Source organism: Ruditapes philippinarum, unplaced genomic scaffold (genome assembly GCF_026571515.1).
Source record: "Ruditapes philippinarum isolate M1 unplaced genomic scaffold, ASM2657151v2 ctg1949_1_1_1_1, whole genome shotgun sequence".
Classification (NCBI taxonomy): Eukaryota; Metazoa; Mollusca; class Bivalvia; order Venerida; family Veneridae; genus Ruditapes; species Ruditapes philippinarum.
The window spans coordinates 226,552-243,237 of NW_026860101.1; the positions used below are offsets into that span (position 1 = coordinate 226,552).

Below are 16,686 nucleotides of genomic sequence, written 5' to 3' on the forward strand. Positions count from 1 at the left end.
CCGCGGTTTTATAGTTGTCCCTTGGGAAATCAGACCAAACGTGCGATATTCACAAATGGAAAATCCAATTGAACCTTGTGACACATTTGTTTCACATTGTGGTGACCCTGTCAAATCAAACGGCGCTTATGAAAGACATACACATGCAATTTACGGCAATACCGTCAGGGCAATAGAAACAAAGACCGTGCAGAATTTATAAACCAAGGCCGTGCAGATCGTAGCCTGACAGTATATAAACAAACTATAGCAAGGCGCGAGAGGACGAATACACACGCAGGTTGATTTTTCAAATAATGATTTATCTGATTTAATGCAGACAATATCTGATGATTTTTGAAATTAGTCACCGACGATCAGTATAGTTTCATTTTATTACTTGTATTGTAAAAATCTTGTTTGTCTAGGATTCGAGTTCTTGGGACAGGTTGTTTTTCTATGTTACTCTAGTATCTCTATATCTGATTAATTCCGGGAAGGCGCGCTTATGCTTCCAACGATTATCAATAACAGAGAAAAAACTTTCAAGACACTTGACAGCATACTGATATATACTGTTACAAGTTCTATCTGTTTTGATTGGTTATGTTTTAAAAGTAAATTGGTATATTGTGATTGGTCACATCATGTTTCGAGCATTTGTCGTTGTCTATATGCTGTATAGTGTGTCCTACTTGTACATTAATGTTTACATTAAAGTGGCATGGTCTACAATATGCACATTTTCAATAAATATTTCAAATTGTGATAAAAACAATAGAAATGTATCTTTCGGATATGCTTATGAAATATTTCTTGAAAAAAAAATGTTGATACAGTTCTAAGTGAATTAGTATGAACATATATACACATGATATAATTATGATGTAAAATAATATTTTGTTTAATTTAATTATATTGTTATATGGACATTCCATTACAGACTAATTCACTAAAACTCCGTGGTTTATTTGTTTGGCCTTATTGAAAACCTATAATATTATAAAAAAAAATCATACTTATGTAACTACATCATTGAAAAGATGTTTTGTCAACTCTGAAAATCCTGTAAAAAGCGTTTTGTCAGTTTAGAGATATATCTGTCTAGCAATGTAGACTTAAAAAGATGAATTAAGACTAGTATCGTGGTTATATAGATGATATTTAAGATTGTTCTATAAATACGGGATCTATTTCTATCGAGTGAAATGAAAGATGATAATTTCTTTTTGTACCACGAGATGAGAATAAATCCCGTATATAAAGAAAAATTTGAATTTTTTGTTTACTGAATACTTTTTTTGACCTTACAAAGGAACACACTTCTCAAAATTATGTGTATCAGCTGAATTAAGGAACAAATACAGAAAATATATTTCACTTCAGTGAGTGAAAATACGGAAAATGAAAATATCCATTTTATTTCATCAATACTTCTCAATATTTTATCTATATGTATATATGATACCTTACACAAATATGCTCCTTTATATATATGTCAAAAGTCTTTAAATATTATATAATAATATTCGCGATGATGTCAGCGTTCAGACAAGAAATAAGTATAGTGACCGTAAAAAATGTTCAGTACAATTTACTTGAAATGTTGTTTGTTAGCGTAATACGGACCTACCAGCCCGCCCCACACATTGAACAGACCTCAGCCTTCGACTTCGGTCCGTTACATGTTTGCAGGCTGACTGATTGATCACTAGACCATGGAAATTTCATACCAAAACTCTTTACAATCATACACCGGACACCTTATACCCCCGACACTTCATACCCCAGACACTTCATACCCTAACACGTCATACCCCAGACTGTTCATAGCATTATATTGAAATATTAACTCCAGAAAAAAAGCTATGCGGGGTGAAGTGTATTTGTTTTGCGACGTCATCAACGTCATTTATTGTATTGTAAGCTTGCGTCGGGTAGCGTACCCCTTGTCCTTTAAAATTGTCACCGAATTGTTATGAGTATTTTGTATTTATTTTGTCATTGTATATAGAGAATATATTTGTTAATTAAAACTGTAAATAGTACAGCTGCAGTCTTGTTACCTTTTGAACCACCCTCGAATATAAAAAGCCTTAAAAGTACATCCTAGCGATTTATCTTGAAAAATTAAAGAACTCGTTGCATACTAGATTGGAACGATGTTTTATGAATTTTATATGACTTTGTTATGTAACTCTGTAGATGTAATAATTACTCATTGTCGTATAACAAAGAAAAGTACTCTTGGCATACTTAATTGGAACTATTTTCAGGGGGATACGGATAAAATCCCCCCCGGACGAAAGCCCCCCCATCTTAAAATGACAAGGTGGACAAAAGCCCCCCATAAAATTTACACATAGGACAAAAGCCCCTCCCCCCATCAAAAATACAGGTAGGACAACCCCCCCCCCCAGTCCTTAAAACAATTTAAATCCGGAACTTGATGTTTTGAGACAAGTCAAAATCGGTAACGTACAAAAGTTCTAATTTGAGTTATTGTGTAATTCGTATATTTAATTCATTGATGATATGAATGTTTTTATGTTTACTTTTATTATATATTGTGCAGTACAAATGTAAATGAATATTTTCAGAGAATCGCTTATCAACGCTCATCAAGGAAATAAAAGTGAAAGGCGCATACTTGTTTAGATTTATTTGAAGTATAACCCAAGTTCCTGAACACTGGGCGTTTGAAAAAAGATAATCAGTCTGGTCTTTAAACCTAAGGGGGGGGGGGCTTTTGTCATATGTGTAAATTTAATGGGGGGGCTTTTTGTCCACCTTGTCATTCTTAAATGGGGGGGGGGCTTTCGTCCGGGGGGGGGGCTTTTGTCCTACACTCATTTTCAGGGGAAGTGTTATGTAATTGTAGAAGTAATATTCAATTAAAACATTGTCTGCTAACTATAAGTACACCTTGAATGTTATGTACAATATCGACATGATACTGACGTATGTAACAAAATCAGAGTACTTAGAGTTTTAGATGTACGTTTGGTTTTATTTGCAGCATCGCCAGGTTAAATAAACTTCATAGGGAGCAACACGCATTTTGAATGACTTGCAGATTATTAAAAGGACTAAGAAATTGCGATTTTTGACATGCGTAGTAGATTATACAGTTAAACGAATGCAATGTTTGTGTTCATAATTTTTAAGCTTTACAGTTTGAACTGCCTCAAAACTACAATATCTATGCAATGTTTTCTCATGTACCAAGTGACTACTTTTTTCAACCCGAATGAATGTTGCGATAAGAAGCATGTGATTATAAGTTGAAACTTCAGAAGCTTTCGCTTCTAAAATTGAAACGTTTTTTTCGGACAGTACTTGGATCTATGATCTACAAATCCTTTTTTTACTTTTTCTAAACCAAATTTAAAGAAGTGCAAGAAAACAGTGATTGTTATGTTTTTACTTGACTACTCTCACTTTGTTTGTCCTGATCTTGAATGACGTCAAATTACGACATCAAATTGCATCGTTAATGGGAAATTAGTATCAGAAAACAAAATCACTTATTAACTTGTTGATTAAATACGTTAATCTTTTTGTTATTATACCGACGTGACGGGGTTTCTACTTATTTTGTGATACTGACGTTACTGTTTGAATTATGATATTGACGTCATGTTTTCTTCTCATTATTGTGACATTAATTGTATTTCTGATAATGACGTCGTCGATTTCTGCCTGCTATTGTGATATCAATCATATTATCCGTAATTGTGATATAAACGTCCTGGGTTTTCTACTTGTTTTCTGATATACACGTCACCGGTTTCAACTGGGAATAGGGACAACCCCCCCCCCCCCCCCCCGGACAAAGCCCCCATATATAAAATGACAAGGTGGACAAAAGCCCCCCCCATGAAATTTACACATAGGACAAAAGCCCCCCCCCCCCCATAAAAAGTAAAGGTAAGACAAAAGCCCCCCCCACGGTCAATCAAATTAACATATAGTGATTCAAAGTTGTGTTTTTATGTGTTTAAAAGATATTATGGACATCACATGTAGTTGACATAGTGCTAACGATATCAATTTGATCCCTTTACAAAAGTGATTAAACATTACTACTCTTCTGACCCTGGTTGTGTATATGAAGAGCTATGAATTCAGTATCGCATGCATGCATTATTTCATCTGTTATCATATACTTTGTACTTTGTTATCACTTCAATATACACATTATAAATAAACATTAAAACTAATTCTTTTCATTTTTATTTAAAAGTTTGTGTGAATTTTGATTAATTTGAGCACCTGTACGTGTGAAAAAAGATGGGCGGGGGGGCTTTTGTCCTACCTGTAAATTTCATGGGGGGGGCTTTTGTCCACCTTGTGACGGGGGGGCTTTCGTCCGGGGGGGTCTTTTGTCCTACACTCGTTTCAACATGTAATTGTGATATTGACTCACCAGATGAATGTCCATATCCATGTCTTCTGTTACCGCCATAGACTGTATCCTACTCCTGCTACACGTGCTTCTGTATGAACTGGCATTGGAATGGTCGGAAAACATGTCTGTATAAAGATACACAATCATTATTACATAAAAATAGACATTTATTATACATTATGGGTAAATAAAATCTTATTTCATTCCTTAAGATGTTAAATTCAATATGTTGAAGAGCATACCTCTACTGTTGTTCATGATTAAAACGATTATGTGGACTTAAGATTATGATGATGAATTAAAGCATTAAAGCTTTATCCATTTTGATGCTTTAATTGTTAATCATTATATACAGTTATTGACAAGTGAGCCATTGAAAATCATGTGATGCCGCCCTTTTCCGACCACAACTAAAATATGTATTTGAAGTCTGGGTCACAATAGTCAAAATCGAATTGTACAGATATAATCTGTCCAAAAAAAGATCTGTGCTTTTGGTCAAATCTGTCTTTAGACGTACACTTATGATATAGTCGCCACCCCAAGGGAAGTTATCTTACCCAATAAGGGAAGATCTATATTGAGTTATAAGTTAATCTCAGCCAGACAGACTACTATACATTCTCATTCTATCCGAGAACAGTCTTTAACTTGAACGCTTGAACAGCCTTTTCCCCTAATATTGTTTCTTAGTGACTTCCCGCGCCGACTGTCAACGTCCTCGATAGTAGATTGACAGAAAAGGAAGATATATAGACAAGACTAGGGTTGGATATCGTTCTTCACGAAACGGTCCGATACCGATACCGGTACTGACGAAACGATACGGGTATTTTATCGATACTGATACTGATACTTTTATACCAAACCCGTTGCTGCAAATATAAGAACTGAAGAGATATAACATGTAGTAATAGAAAATGAAAATGTTACATTACTGGTCTTTCTGAAATTTCATGCTGTAAAGTATAATTTTCTTTTGTTGTTTTGTGTTTACTCTTTTTTACAACATTTACATATGTTAATTGTAAAATACTTTTACTTTTTCATCAAAAGGACATGACATAATTTAAACACAGCAAAATATCTTATGCAGGACAGCAGTCTGCAGCTGAGAAGTCTACAAATTATTGTTTTAATCTTGATATCTCTACATCTGAAAGAATTTAAAACAGTTGGTTATCTATTATTTTCTTACATCTATTATTTTATTCTGATGCTGATATTCTTTTTAAATCACATTATTGTTTACTGTAATAAATGAAATCACTGGATTGGTTGGTTGGCTTACTTTGTAATTTGGAATTACATGTAAGAAATTTCATTAGATACTTTTTTCAAAGTCACTTATGTTTCCAGTCTGTTCTACTACAACAGCACAAACATATTTTCCACCAGTAATTAACTTAGAAATTTTGAAATACATGTATATGCACAGTCAGCATAGACTGTTTCCAAAATGACTTGTTTACATTTTCATGTTAACCTAATATTAGTCCTTGTAGAAGTCATAAAGCAAATACCTATGTTTTACAAATAATAAGGATTTGGTATTTATTAATATTGAATTTACCCTTCATTTTATACATCTTTTATTTTTAATAGCATGCACCGTGAACATCTTGCTACAGAAAAAAAGTATTGTCCTTACCAAATTGCATAATTCCATACTGCTAAAATACGCAAAAATACTAGCCAACATTTGCAAAAAATCCTACAAAACACTATATGAAATATGTTTCAGTTGTTTAAAGTATCACAGATCTAAATGTGTAATACACACAAGTTGACCTTTGACAGGTGCATAATAGGCTATTCAAAAGAATATGCTTCCCTTTGATGTTGTTACTCTATCACCATCAAAGAGCCGCCGACATTCACACTTTTTGATTGAAGTTCTGTCAGCATTCTTTTGTTAAGAAAATGTATACATGTTTAATAATAGTTCAGTGTTACACCAAAAACAAAAGGAGGCATATTTTGTTGGAATATTTCGGCCTCATTTATGTTTAAATCGTAATATACGTGTGGATTTGTACATGTGGTAATGGATGAAAAGAACCTGAAAACATTAAATATGTATTCATTATGAGTGTTTAGAGACTTAAACTGAAAAAAGGATTTAATTATTTTTTAAAAGCATTGTTTGAATAAACAATTGTCATATGTTGGATTTACATTGTCATTACGGCAAAAGCTGTGTGCGATGTGTTTGGAAGGACTGTGTGCGATGTGCCGATGATTACTCAAGTATTTGATTTGTTTTCTCGTTGTTTCTTTGACATTTAAAACTTACAAACTTTTAGCAAAATCAGTTCAAATAATTATATTTTCCTGCCGAGTACAAAAATATTATTATCTTGAACATAAGCGGCACAATACTTTTACAAAAATATCGCCGCGTCACAAACCAAACTCCTCGCAGCGGTTACTTCCCCTGATCTGTACAGTAACAAAAACAGTTAAAGTAGCAAAGCGTGACGTAACCGCTGTGAGGAGTTTGGTCACAAACTTCAAGTTTGCCGCGAAAGCCGTACTCGCCGCATGATAATAGTAACTCATAGTTTGTTTTACGTGTTTGTAGGCTGTTTTTATTTAAAAATCTTCTTATTTTTTTGACATATTGACTATTAAATTTTTTTTAAAATTACAAAAGTATCAAATCCAGTACCGGTATTTTACGAAACGGTATATACCGGTAATTTACGAAGTTACTATTCGGTATAGGACCGATACCGGGAACCGGTGTCCAACCCTAGACAAGACTATATTTTGTATTGTATATAATGGCTCACTAGTCAATAATTGTTAGATTTAAACTGTTAATTGTGGCGATATCAATTGATGAACAGTACAATAAATAAGTCCATGCTTATAATAGTTTAAATTATTTTAACGTAACGTCATGTACTCACCATCATAACGTCATTTAAAAGAAATCCGATTCTATTATTAGGACGCGTGTTTGATTAATAGTGTGTTCTATCTGTTCGGACAAACGATATTACAGCTATCTTGAACAATAAATTAGTCACCTTTTTGTGTTTACAATTACAGTGGCATAAAGATGACATGTGTGCGTTTTTATTTATCTCGTGCGCACGAGATACTATGTCGTGGCCACGAGTCGCTAAGTCATGGCCAGGAGATAATTAAGTGGTGAGCATGAGATAATTAAGTCGTTCCCCTGACTTAGTAAATTGTGGTCATGACATAGTATCTCGTGTGCACGACTTAATTAATTGGTGGTCACGTGGCTACGACATGGTATCTCGTGCGCGCGACTTAAGTATCTCATGGCCACGACATAGCCTTCTGTGCCCACGACTTAATTATCTCGTGGGCACGACTAAGTAACTCGTGGCCAGCCCACGACATAGTATCTCATGACTGAACGACTTAATCATTTCGTGGCGACGACATAGTATCTCATGTGCACGAGATAAAAACACACACTTCACCTCTGTGCAACTGTATTCAACTGATATTTTGTATTAAGTCAGTTAAATTATATTAACATTTTTTTAATAATGGGGCGGTACAAATACTATTTTAACTTAAAGCGTCATTTCTATTTAAATATTTACAATAAAAAAGGGATTTGGTTTACTTTCGGAAATGCCCGAATGATATTTAACAATTCACTTTCCTTCATAAGCCAATAAACTTGATAACCATAATTTAATTTATAATGGTATATTAGACTCCTGTGTAACTTACCCGTGCCTGTAGATGTACTCTCTAATCGGCGTCGCTCACGTGTAACCTTTTCCTTCTCACGTAACTCGCCTCTCTTGAAGAAACGTTTTTTGATACTGCCAGACCTACTCGTGTTTCTAGAGCCGGAGTCCGCAGAACTTGACAGCGAGATTCTTTTACCTTGTTTATTAGCTTCTAGACATTTATCAAGACTGATCGTACTACTTTTCCCTGACAACATCTCCTTAACAACGCTAATTTGCATATCATAGAGACCTTGGCGGAAATCAAGCGGTGTTTGTCCATGTTTATTGCTTTGTTTTATTCTAGCACCATGCCGTATTAATACTGTACAAATATTCTGGTCATAACATGAATCTGTTGCCGCCACATGTAACGGTGTATTTCCGGCGCGGTCTTGAACGTTTGCGTCAGCGCCGTATTGTAATAGAAATATCACAGCAATATCTCGTTTTTCTTGTATAGCTATAAATATTGGAGGGAGATTAAACAATTCTTCCGTTGTATAGCATATTTCATTGTCGAGTGATATCGCAAATGATGCTCGTGGTCTAGTCGTATCGTGTGATGCAGAGCTTTGCTTTCTAGCGGTGTCAACTGGAGGAATTGGAGGCGATGTTGGAATAGGCGGGATGGGAGCATTAATAATTGGGACGGGTACCGTTAATGTTAGGTTATCAGATGATGTTTTATTTACTAAACTGTCTTCAGAATTACATTCTAATGATTCTTCTATGACACAATCTGGCCTGAGTTTATTGCCATCTACTAAAAATGACGAAAGACGTCTTTCAGTGTTAATTAAACTTGATCTCGGCTCATTCGGATCTATGCCATATTTTAAAAGAACTTCAATAACTTCCAATGAATTGTGCATAACAGCAACATGAAGTGCAGTTCTGAAAATGTCCGGTATATCGCACTCTGGTGTAACACTTTCACGTCTATCAAACCCGTCCCCCAAAAAGTGTGTTGGTTGCCTCCGACAGTAAACATCTTGGTCCTGTGACCTTGAACTTGGTCGTCTGCCTCTGGTATCAACACTATGTCTATCCCAAGGAGTCGAGCTCCGAAAGTTAATAGGGAACTTCCCATAATGTATTTGTAATATTTTAGAAACTGCAAACGCGTCGTTCGCTCTAAGAGATCGGTCAAGTTGTTCACTTTCAAACGACAAATCAAAGATGGATGACACTGTACTGTTTGACCTTGTGTAAACGGAAGAATTACAGTCCGGGGAGAGGTAACCGCCAAATGACGGTGATAAATGACTTTGAAGACCGGAAGAATTCGGAGGTGAGGTAGAATAGTCTTGAATAACAAATACATCCGGGATCTTTGTACGATTTGGTGATACATACATATCCTTGGAGCACTTTCTAGACGCCATGCCATTATAACTTTGTCTGCTAACCGAGATCTAGATGACTGCTGGCTTGTTAACTTGATGTATAACTGTGAACTACGTTATATAAAAACAAAGGATATACATGTACTTGTTGGTCACATCTCCTTTGTTTCGTTCATTTAGTCTACAGAGTTATATGACGCATAATTATCGGGATGACGTGTGTTCATATAATTTCCTGTCGATCCTGAAAATATAAAGTATGGTTAATTGGTTAAAGTTAAAATATAAAATAAGGTAAACAAGTTACAGTGAAAGTTGGAGCTGGTCTTTCCGAAAACATCATACTCTTGACACAGTAATGACAATTTTAGCTTTGCAAGTCTTATTTCAATTATAATTCTCATACTCAAGAGTGCATATGCATATTATAAAAGGAACAAGAGAAAGAAGGAGAAAGAAAAACATAATGAAAGCTGTTTTCCAATCGCCAAAAATACGTACATTATACAGGCACTTTGATAATTATAGTTGCATTTAAAGTGACATTGACATTATGCATATTTTTTTCAGTGTCAAGTTGAGCTAAAAACTTATATATTTCCAAAGATTGACTTTGCTAAGGGCTTGAGGGATGTTCCACTTTTTCATTATCCCTTATATACAGACTCAATCAACCCGAGTGTGCAATTCTCATGTAGTTTTGCTGTATTTAATGCTTCCGAACGGTCACTTTTTTACAGAACTTTTATTATAGTCATTGACCAAAAAAAAAAAGAAAGATAATAATTAACAGTTCGGATAACTTGTTATCGATACTTTTATAAGGATATTTATAGATATTATGTAAGTCACGGGGGTTGTTGATTGATCTGGTGACATAATTATATTATAAAATTGAAAACAAATAAAATTCAATAAATCAAAGTTTATTTAAATTTAACTTAAACAGTCGCCGTTTAATCATGGATGGGCATAATATAACTTCAATGAAAAATAAAATACTATCCGAAAGTCGATATAGAGACAGAATAATGACATTTTCTTTTTTGTCACCTACGTACATGTACGTGACTAATTGTATTTAAGAAAAGAACACGAGTTATGTATTTTTTTTTAAATTAATACAATCCTATGATATGTCTCTAAAAGTTAAATAGTGAACTCTATCTTAATAATGGGAGAAAACTCTTACAAACTTTCGCAGAAAATCTCGCCTCTAGTTGCCGCAAGTATCATTGAAAATTTTAATCTTAAAATCTAAAATTAAAAAAAAAATATGAGAAGTTGATGTAATCTAATCTCTTGTTTATTTTTTCAAAAGTTAATTTGATTAATGATAAATATATACATGTATAGATGACTGGAGTGTATATAATATGTTACGGTTATAGAGGCCCAAGTGATTCAGGGGAAATTATTCGACTGATGCTGATAATATTCATGAGATGAAAGTTGTCCCGCTTTGACAACCTTATATAGTCGATAATATGATAGCCGGAATCGATGCTATTTTGTATGTATTAATTTATTTTACGGCAACAAAGTATCATCCATGTAACGATCATAAGAATCTCTTATATGTTTGAAAATAATATAATCCTTGCTCGTTTCTCTTTTTTTTGAGTTGTATTTATTTTATTATCGAGTTTAAAAAAAATTGTATTCATTTTACAAAATTTACAAACACATTTCAAATTATTTTAATTGTAAGAATAAAGAATGGTTACATTAGAAAAAACAAAACTTTTATAGGGAAAAGGGAATTAAACTGATTTAACATTATGCTTATAAAGATTGTAAAAGTGGAAAGGTAATCTAGAGCATGATATATGATTTTTAAAAGTACTAATGTGTGTTTTCATAAAAAATAAACGTTTCTAAGAAGAATGTGAAAATAATATAATCCATTTTCTCAACGACATCAAGGTTATAAAATGAATGGTAACAAGATTAAATGACAAAATATAAAAAACGACAACTTATTGTTCAGTTTTGTTTTTAAAAAGTAAAAAAAAAACAACTAAGCAAAACCAAACAATAATAATAATAATAATAATAATAATAATAATAATAATAAAATCGGTAACAAAAGAAATAACGCAACAAAATTGAATTGCGCCATGTTAAGAAATACTCTCACATAATCACGGATATTTTGCGGTAATTCAAAGGCTCATGCATGATTCCAGGCGAGCCAACTTTTTAAAAGAAATTCAAACTTTAGAAAAATGTACAAATATTTTAAGAAAAGTACAAAGATTCAAGATTCAAGTGATATATAAGATGTTATATGCAATAAGTGACCATTTCTGTAGTATTTATTACCATGTTTCTACTGCGTGGGCTATTTTAGCATTATTTACCTCCTTTGGGCAATTTACATGAATTGTAAGTACGTTTGCAATGTGTAAATTACTTTTTTGCTTACTTTCACAATATTTTACTTTTAAATACATTTTCAAAATATTCATGAAAATTAGCATGAAAATGAAGGCATGCTGCTTTAAAGGCACATTTAGCCCAGCAATGAATGTTTTTACTTTTTTTCTGTAGAAATGTCGGACATGTGATTTGTAATGTTGTTATAATCAAATTTGAATATTTTAGATGTTTACCATATTAAAGGAAAACGCTGAATGTAAAATAATATTTGATAAATGCAATAAAATGTTAGTAAAGTAGTACATTGTAATTTTACATCCATATAAAAATACTTAATCACTATTAATGCACTAATTGCCAAAAACATAAAAAGAGATGTTTCAGCTATGCGACTACCATGAAAAACAATTCTTTAAAAAAATATTAGAATTTCTTTAGACTTAATAGGCCATTTAAGTAACCTTGAATCACACAAAGTCATCCTTTTTTCACAACAACATGAAAGTCACGATATGATTTTAAAATATCGGAATGACTTAAACTATGTCCCACCCTCGCACAACACTTATTGCTAATTATTGTAAAACATTGAAAATCTTTACTGACCTCGTCGCACAATTGCTCATTACCAGGCGATGTCACATGATTTATATAAATCCTTATCGTTAAAGATTGTTACACTAAATAGCAATTAACTTTGATTGTCTTTTTTAGCGCAACTGACGCTGACAAGTCAGATTTTATTTCCCAGGAAAATATGTTATTTTTAGAGATTGATTCTCAGTTTATTTTCCGTACTGACGTCACGTTTCAAGTTTTTATGGATTCCTGCTTTTATTCAGTGGGATATTAACGCCTCGCAAGCCTTTGAGAGACTTAACTATGGACAAGTTTGTTAATTAGTCTAAAAACGTTATTTGTAGACACTCTCAATTTGTAACATGCTTGAAGAAACGGCACGTCACTTTATTTCTCCGCCCATTGGAATAATGTTTTATTTTACTCTTAAACTATTGTACATGATGTCTTTGAATTTTATATTAACATAATTTACCGACAGACATACTTTTATAAAGAACAAAGAGCCTAACGGTTATGTAAGAATATGATGTATCATGATCGATGTCGGAGCGTCCTCCTTGCAACCATTTTTGTAACATCTATTTAGGAATATTTAAATACAGCCGAATTGTTTAGTCAAAATAACATTCTATTTTGTAAATGTTTTATTACTATGAAAATTTTATAGAACTCATTGTGCATATAACCTGTTTTGGGAGCTTTTAAAAAAAACTGAATTTGTTAGAAGTTGATATTAGAAACGATAAGATCACTGTCAGTCTTTGTTCGTTTGGACAACATCATTAACAACCAATCTTAATATGATTAAATTACTATTTCAGTGTTCATTCACACATTGAAATAAAGATAATCTTTAAATTTAAAAAAAAAGATAAGACGATAATATTACAGTAAATATTTGTTCGCTCGAACTCGGACTGCTCGAATACCCCCCTTCGCTCGAACTCACTGTCCAGTCCCGGAAAAATTCCTACATAATATATATTGTTCTACCATTGATCGCTTGAACACCGAATTCTCGGACCCAATTTCTAGTCCTGTCGGCAGAAATACAAAAAGAAATCACACCTTTTCTGTCGGACACAAGACAGTAGGTAAAATTGCGAGTCATTTCCCCTCAATAACAAAATGTAGTGACAATCGGTGTTATATATTTATTTCTGATATGTTTTCAACAACTTGTGATGATGATAAAGGTACTTAAGATTATAATATCTGTCATATGTTGCGGTTGGGATCGGAATATCTGTCCCGAGGGGAGGGGCAAGCCTCGTTACTATCCGATGGGTGGGTAACCGTGGGACGGATATTCCCATCTGAACCGCAAACATATGTTAGATATTTTCTTTTGCATATTCTACCTTTTGTTTCATGTTTATTTTATAGAGATGGTGATTTATCAAAACAAGGGTTTATATCATAAAATTTGTTAAATAAAGCTGTGTCCAAATTTGATTTTCATTCAGATAATGATGTAAACTTTATCTATATTACATTGATATTTTCAAATTGTGACATTTCTCTAGATTTGTAAATAGAATGAACTTTCTCAGTTTCTTACAAGCATACAATAAAGATGGAATTTTTCAGCTGAAATACCATACATTGGAACAATGATTTAGCCAAATAAGATTATGATAAAGTCATCATGTCCGTATGATATGATCATATCCGTATGATATGATGACATTTGTTTCAGACTATTTTAGACTGTCTCATTGATCTGACAAAGAATGATTCTTTCCATTGTCCTTTTCTTGGAAATAACGCCGATTGTAGGTACATGTTATTGTACATCATAACAGTCTGGACTTTGCTTGCAACACAAAAACCCCCATCACACCTTTTCAAAAACACAAGTTCTTACAACTTAAGAATACACGATGAGAGTGTTATTGATGAAAAACAATGCGAGCAATCTCTTATGTTTTCTTCTTTGTTAACCGTAATTATTATACAACCGCCTTTGAGCTGACATCAAAGAATTTAAACTTCCTTTGTTAAATGTGTGAAACATCTTTTTTTTGGTTGATCACTAGATTGTTGTTTATATTCTTGAAAACAAAACTGATATAAAAATCTGTGATATTAAACATAAAACAAGCAAAAAACCATTCATCTAATATTAAGGGGAATCGATCATAATACCAAAATAAGACATTGGAATGACGTCATCATGTCGTAAATATCTCAAGGAAATGTGGAGATCGGATGTTATTAAATTTCTATTAGTTTATTTTATGACGAAATACTTCATATTGACACTTAAAGCACTTAAACATAAGAGTTGTACCTCTGCATATTAATTAAATTATTATATCATAGGTCAATGAATATCTCATTGATCAGCAGTATTTGTATTACTTATAGGTTAAGTAAAGTAATGTGGTTTAAGTAAAGTTAAAGCATTGCCAGTAGATAACAACACTGTAACAAGCTGTAGGAAGCTGCCACTTGCAATTAAACGTTTCTCTACGGTGTTAATTTAATATACAATACAGCGTACAATAATCATTGCAATAAAAGTGAATCCTCCCACAAGAAAATACATAAAATAGAAAACTTGTTGTAAAAGCAAGCGGCCTAGTGGGCAGAAACACTTCTGATTCTCGGGTCATGATTTGAACAAACATTGAAGAAGTCAAGAAGACATTGCTACTAACAAGATATCATCCATGCTTTTGACATGGGTTGTTTTGAGAGACAGATTTTTAAAATTCTAATATATATGAGATTATGCACAATCATTTGACCATTATTGTGAGGCCAGCATATTTGTACATGTGACCGAATTGGTATAACTCTACTATAACGTTTTAATGGACTGTACTGAAAATTGCACCGGCTTAAGCAGATTTTGTCATTTAAGCATGGAAATGATGTTATACTGAGTTTAGAAACATCCACAGACGGGCTCATACGGCGGTCATTATGGAACCTTCAATGTAACTCTTCCGTATCATAAGCGACGTATGGTCCCAAAAATAGAGTAAACACACAATAGAATCCATCAAGGACGCCAAAACCGGCAGAATTGAAAATGCTGCAGGTTCCTCGAGCCTGCCACAGGTTCTTGTTGATGGGTCGTTTGGGGTGGCGTTCATTGAACTCCGCCTTTCCATGTTGATAGTGTTAATCATATGTTTTGATCGGGATTGTTCATGTAAGAGAAAGCTAAAAGAAACTAAACCCAACCAATTCATTCCTGATTAAGGATGTATCTTTGCGTTCATTGAACGCCGTCTTTCCTTGTTGATCCTGTTTATCATATTTTATAAATCATTTTTGCGTTTGAATATCAGTAAAGTTTTATTATGTCTCTCGAAGGTCATATATCTATAAATGTTTCCTTTAATAAGAGAAATACACCTTATTTATCAAGGACGTAAAGCAAGAATAAAATAGCAAAAGACAATAATTATGGTAAATGAACATGTTCACTGGAGCAAAGCGGCTGATGACATTCCTTTTATATCAGGAGTAATAATATTTATATAATGGCCTTGTACTTGCTAATTCACAGATACATTGATAATGATAATAAATAACGTCTTCTTCCATTAGAGATTTGTATAAGCCTAAGTCAGTACCGCTCCATGTCACTACTTGAAAACCCGCCATATCCGTCTGATATGATGACATTTGTTTCAGACTCTTTTATACTGTCTAACAGCTCTGATGAGTATTGCTTCTTTCCACTTTCATTTTCTTGGAAATAACGTCGATTGTAGTACATCATATCAGTCTGTGAATATTTCATATAAAACGGATGTAAAAATGCAAGACTTTGCTAGAATGATCTTTGCAGTCGCGCAAACCCTTATCAGACATATTCAAGAATACAAGTTCTTACAGCCTAAGAATACACGATGACAGTGTTATTGAACAAAACAATACGAGCAATCTCTTATGTTTTCTTCTTTGTTAACCGTAATTATTATACAACCGCCTTTGAGTTGACATCAGATAATTCAAACTTCCTTGATTAAATTTGTGAAATATATTTCTTTTTTTGGTCAATGACTAGATTATTGTTTCTGTTCATGAAAACAAAACTGATATAAAAATCTGTGATATTAAACATAAAACAAGCAAAAAACCATTCATCTAATATTAAGGGGAATCGATCATAATACCAAAAAAGACATTGGAATGACGTCACCATGTCGTAAATATCTCAAGGAAATGCGGAGATCGTTTATTTTAAGACGAAATACTTTATATCGGCACTTAAACATATGAGTTTTACATCTGCATATTA

General features: G+C 33.2%; 1 protein-coding gene across 1 annotated transcript in view; it reads right to left on the reverse strand.

Annotated features, from left to right (window-relative positions):
• Positions 1-9,666, reverse strand: part of LOC132758902 (uncharacterized) — a 132,052-nt gene extending 122,386 nt beyond the window's left edge. The window contains exons 1-2 of the mRNA XM_060750611.1: positions 8,111-9,666; positions 4,409-4,515 (exon numbers count right to left, since the gene is read on the reverse strand). Coding sequence (XP_060606594.1) covers positions 4,409-4,515; positions 8,111-9,500 — 1,497 coding nt within the window. The 5' untranslated portion in view covers positions 9,501-9,666. The remainder of the gene's footprint in view (positions 1-4,408; positions 4,516-8,110) is intronic.
• Between the last annotated feature and the right edge of the window lie 7,020 nt (positions 9,667-16,686).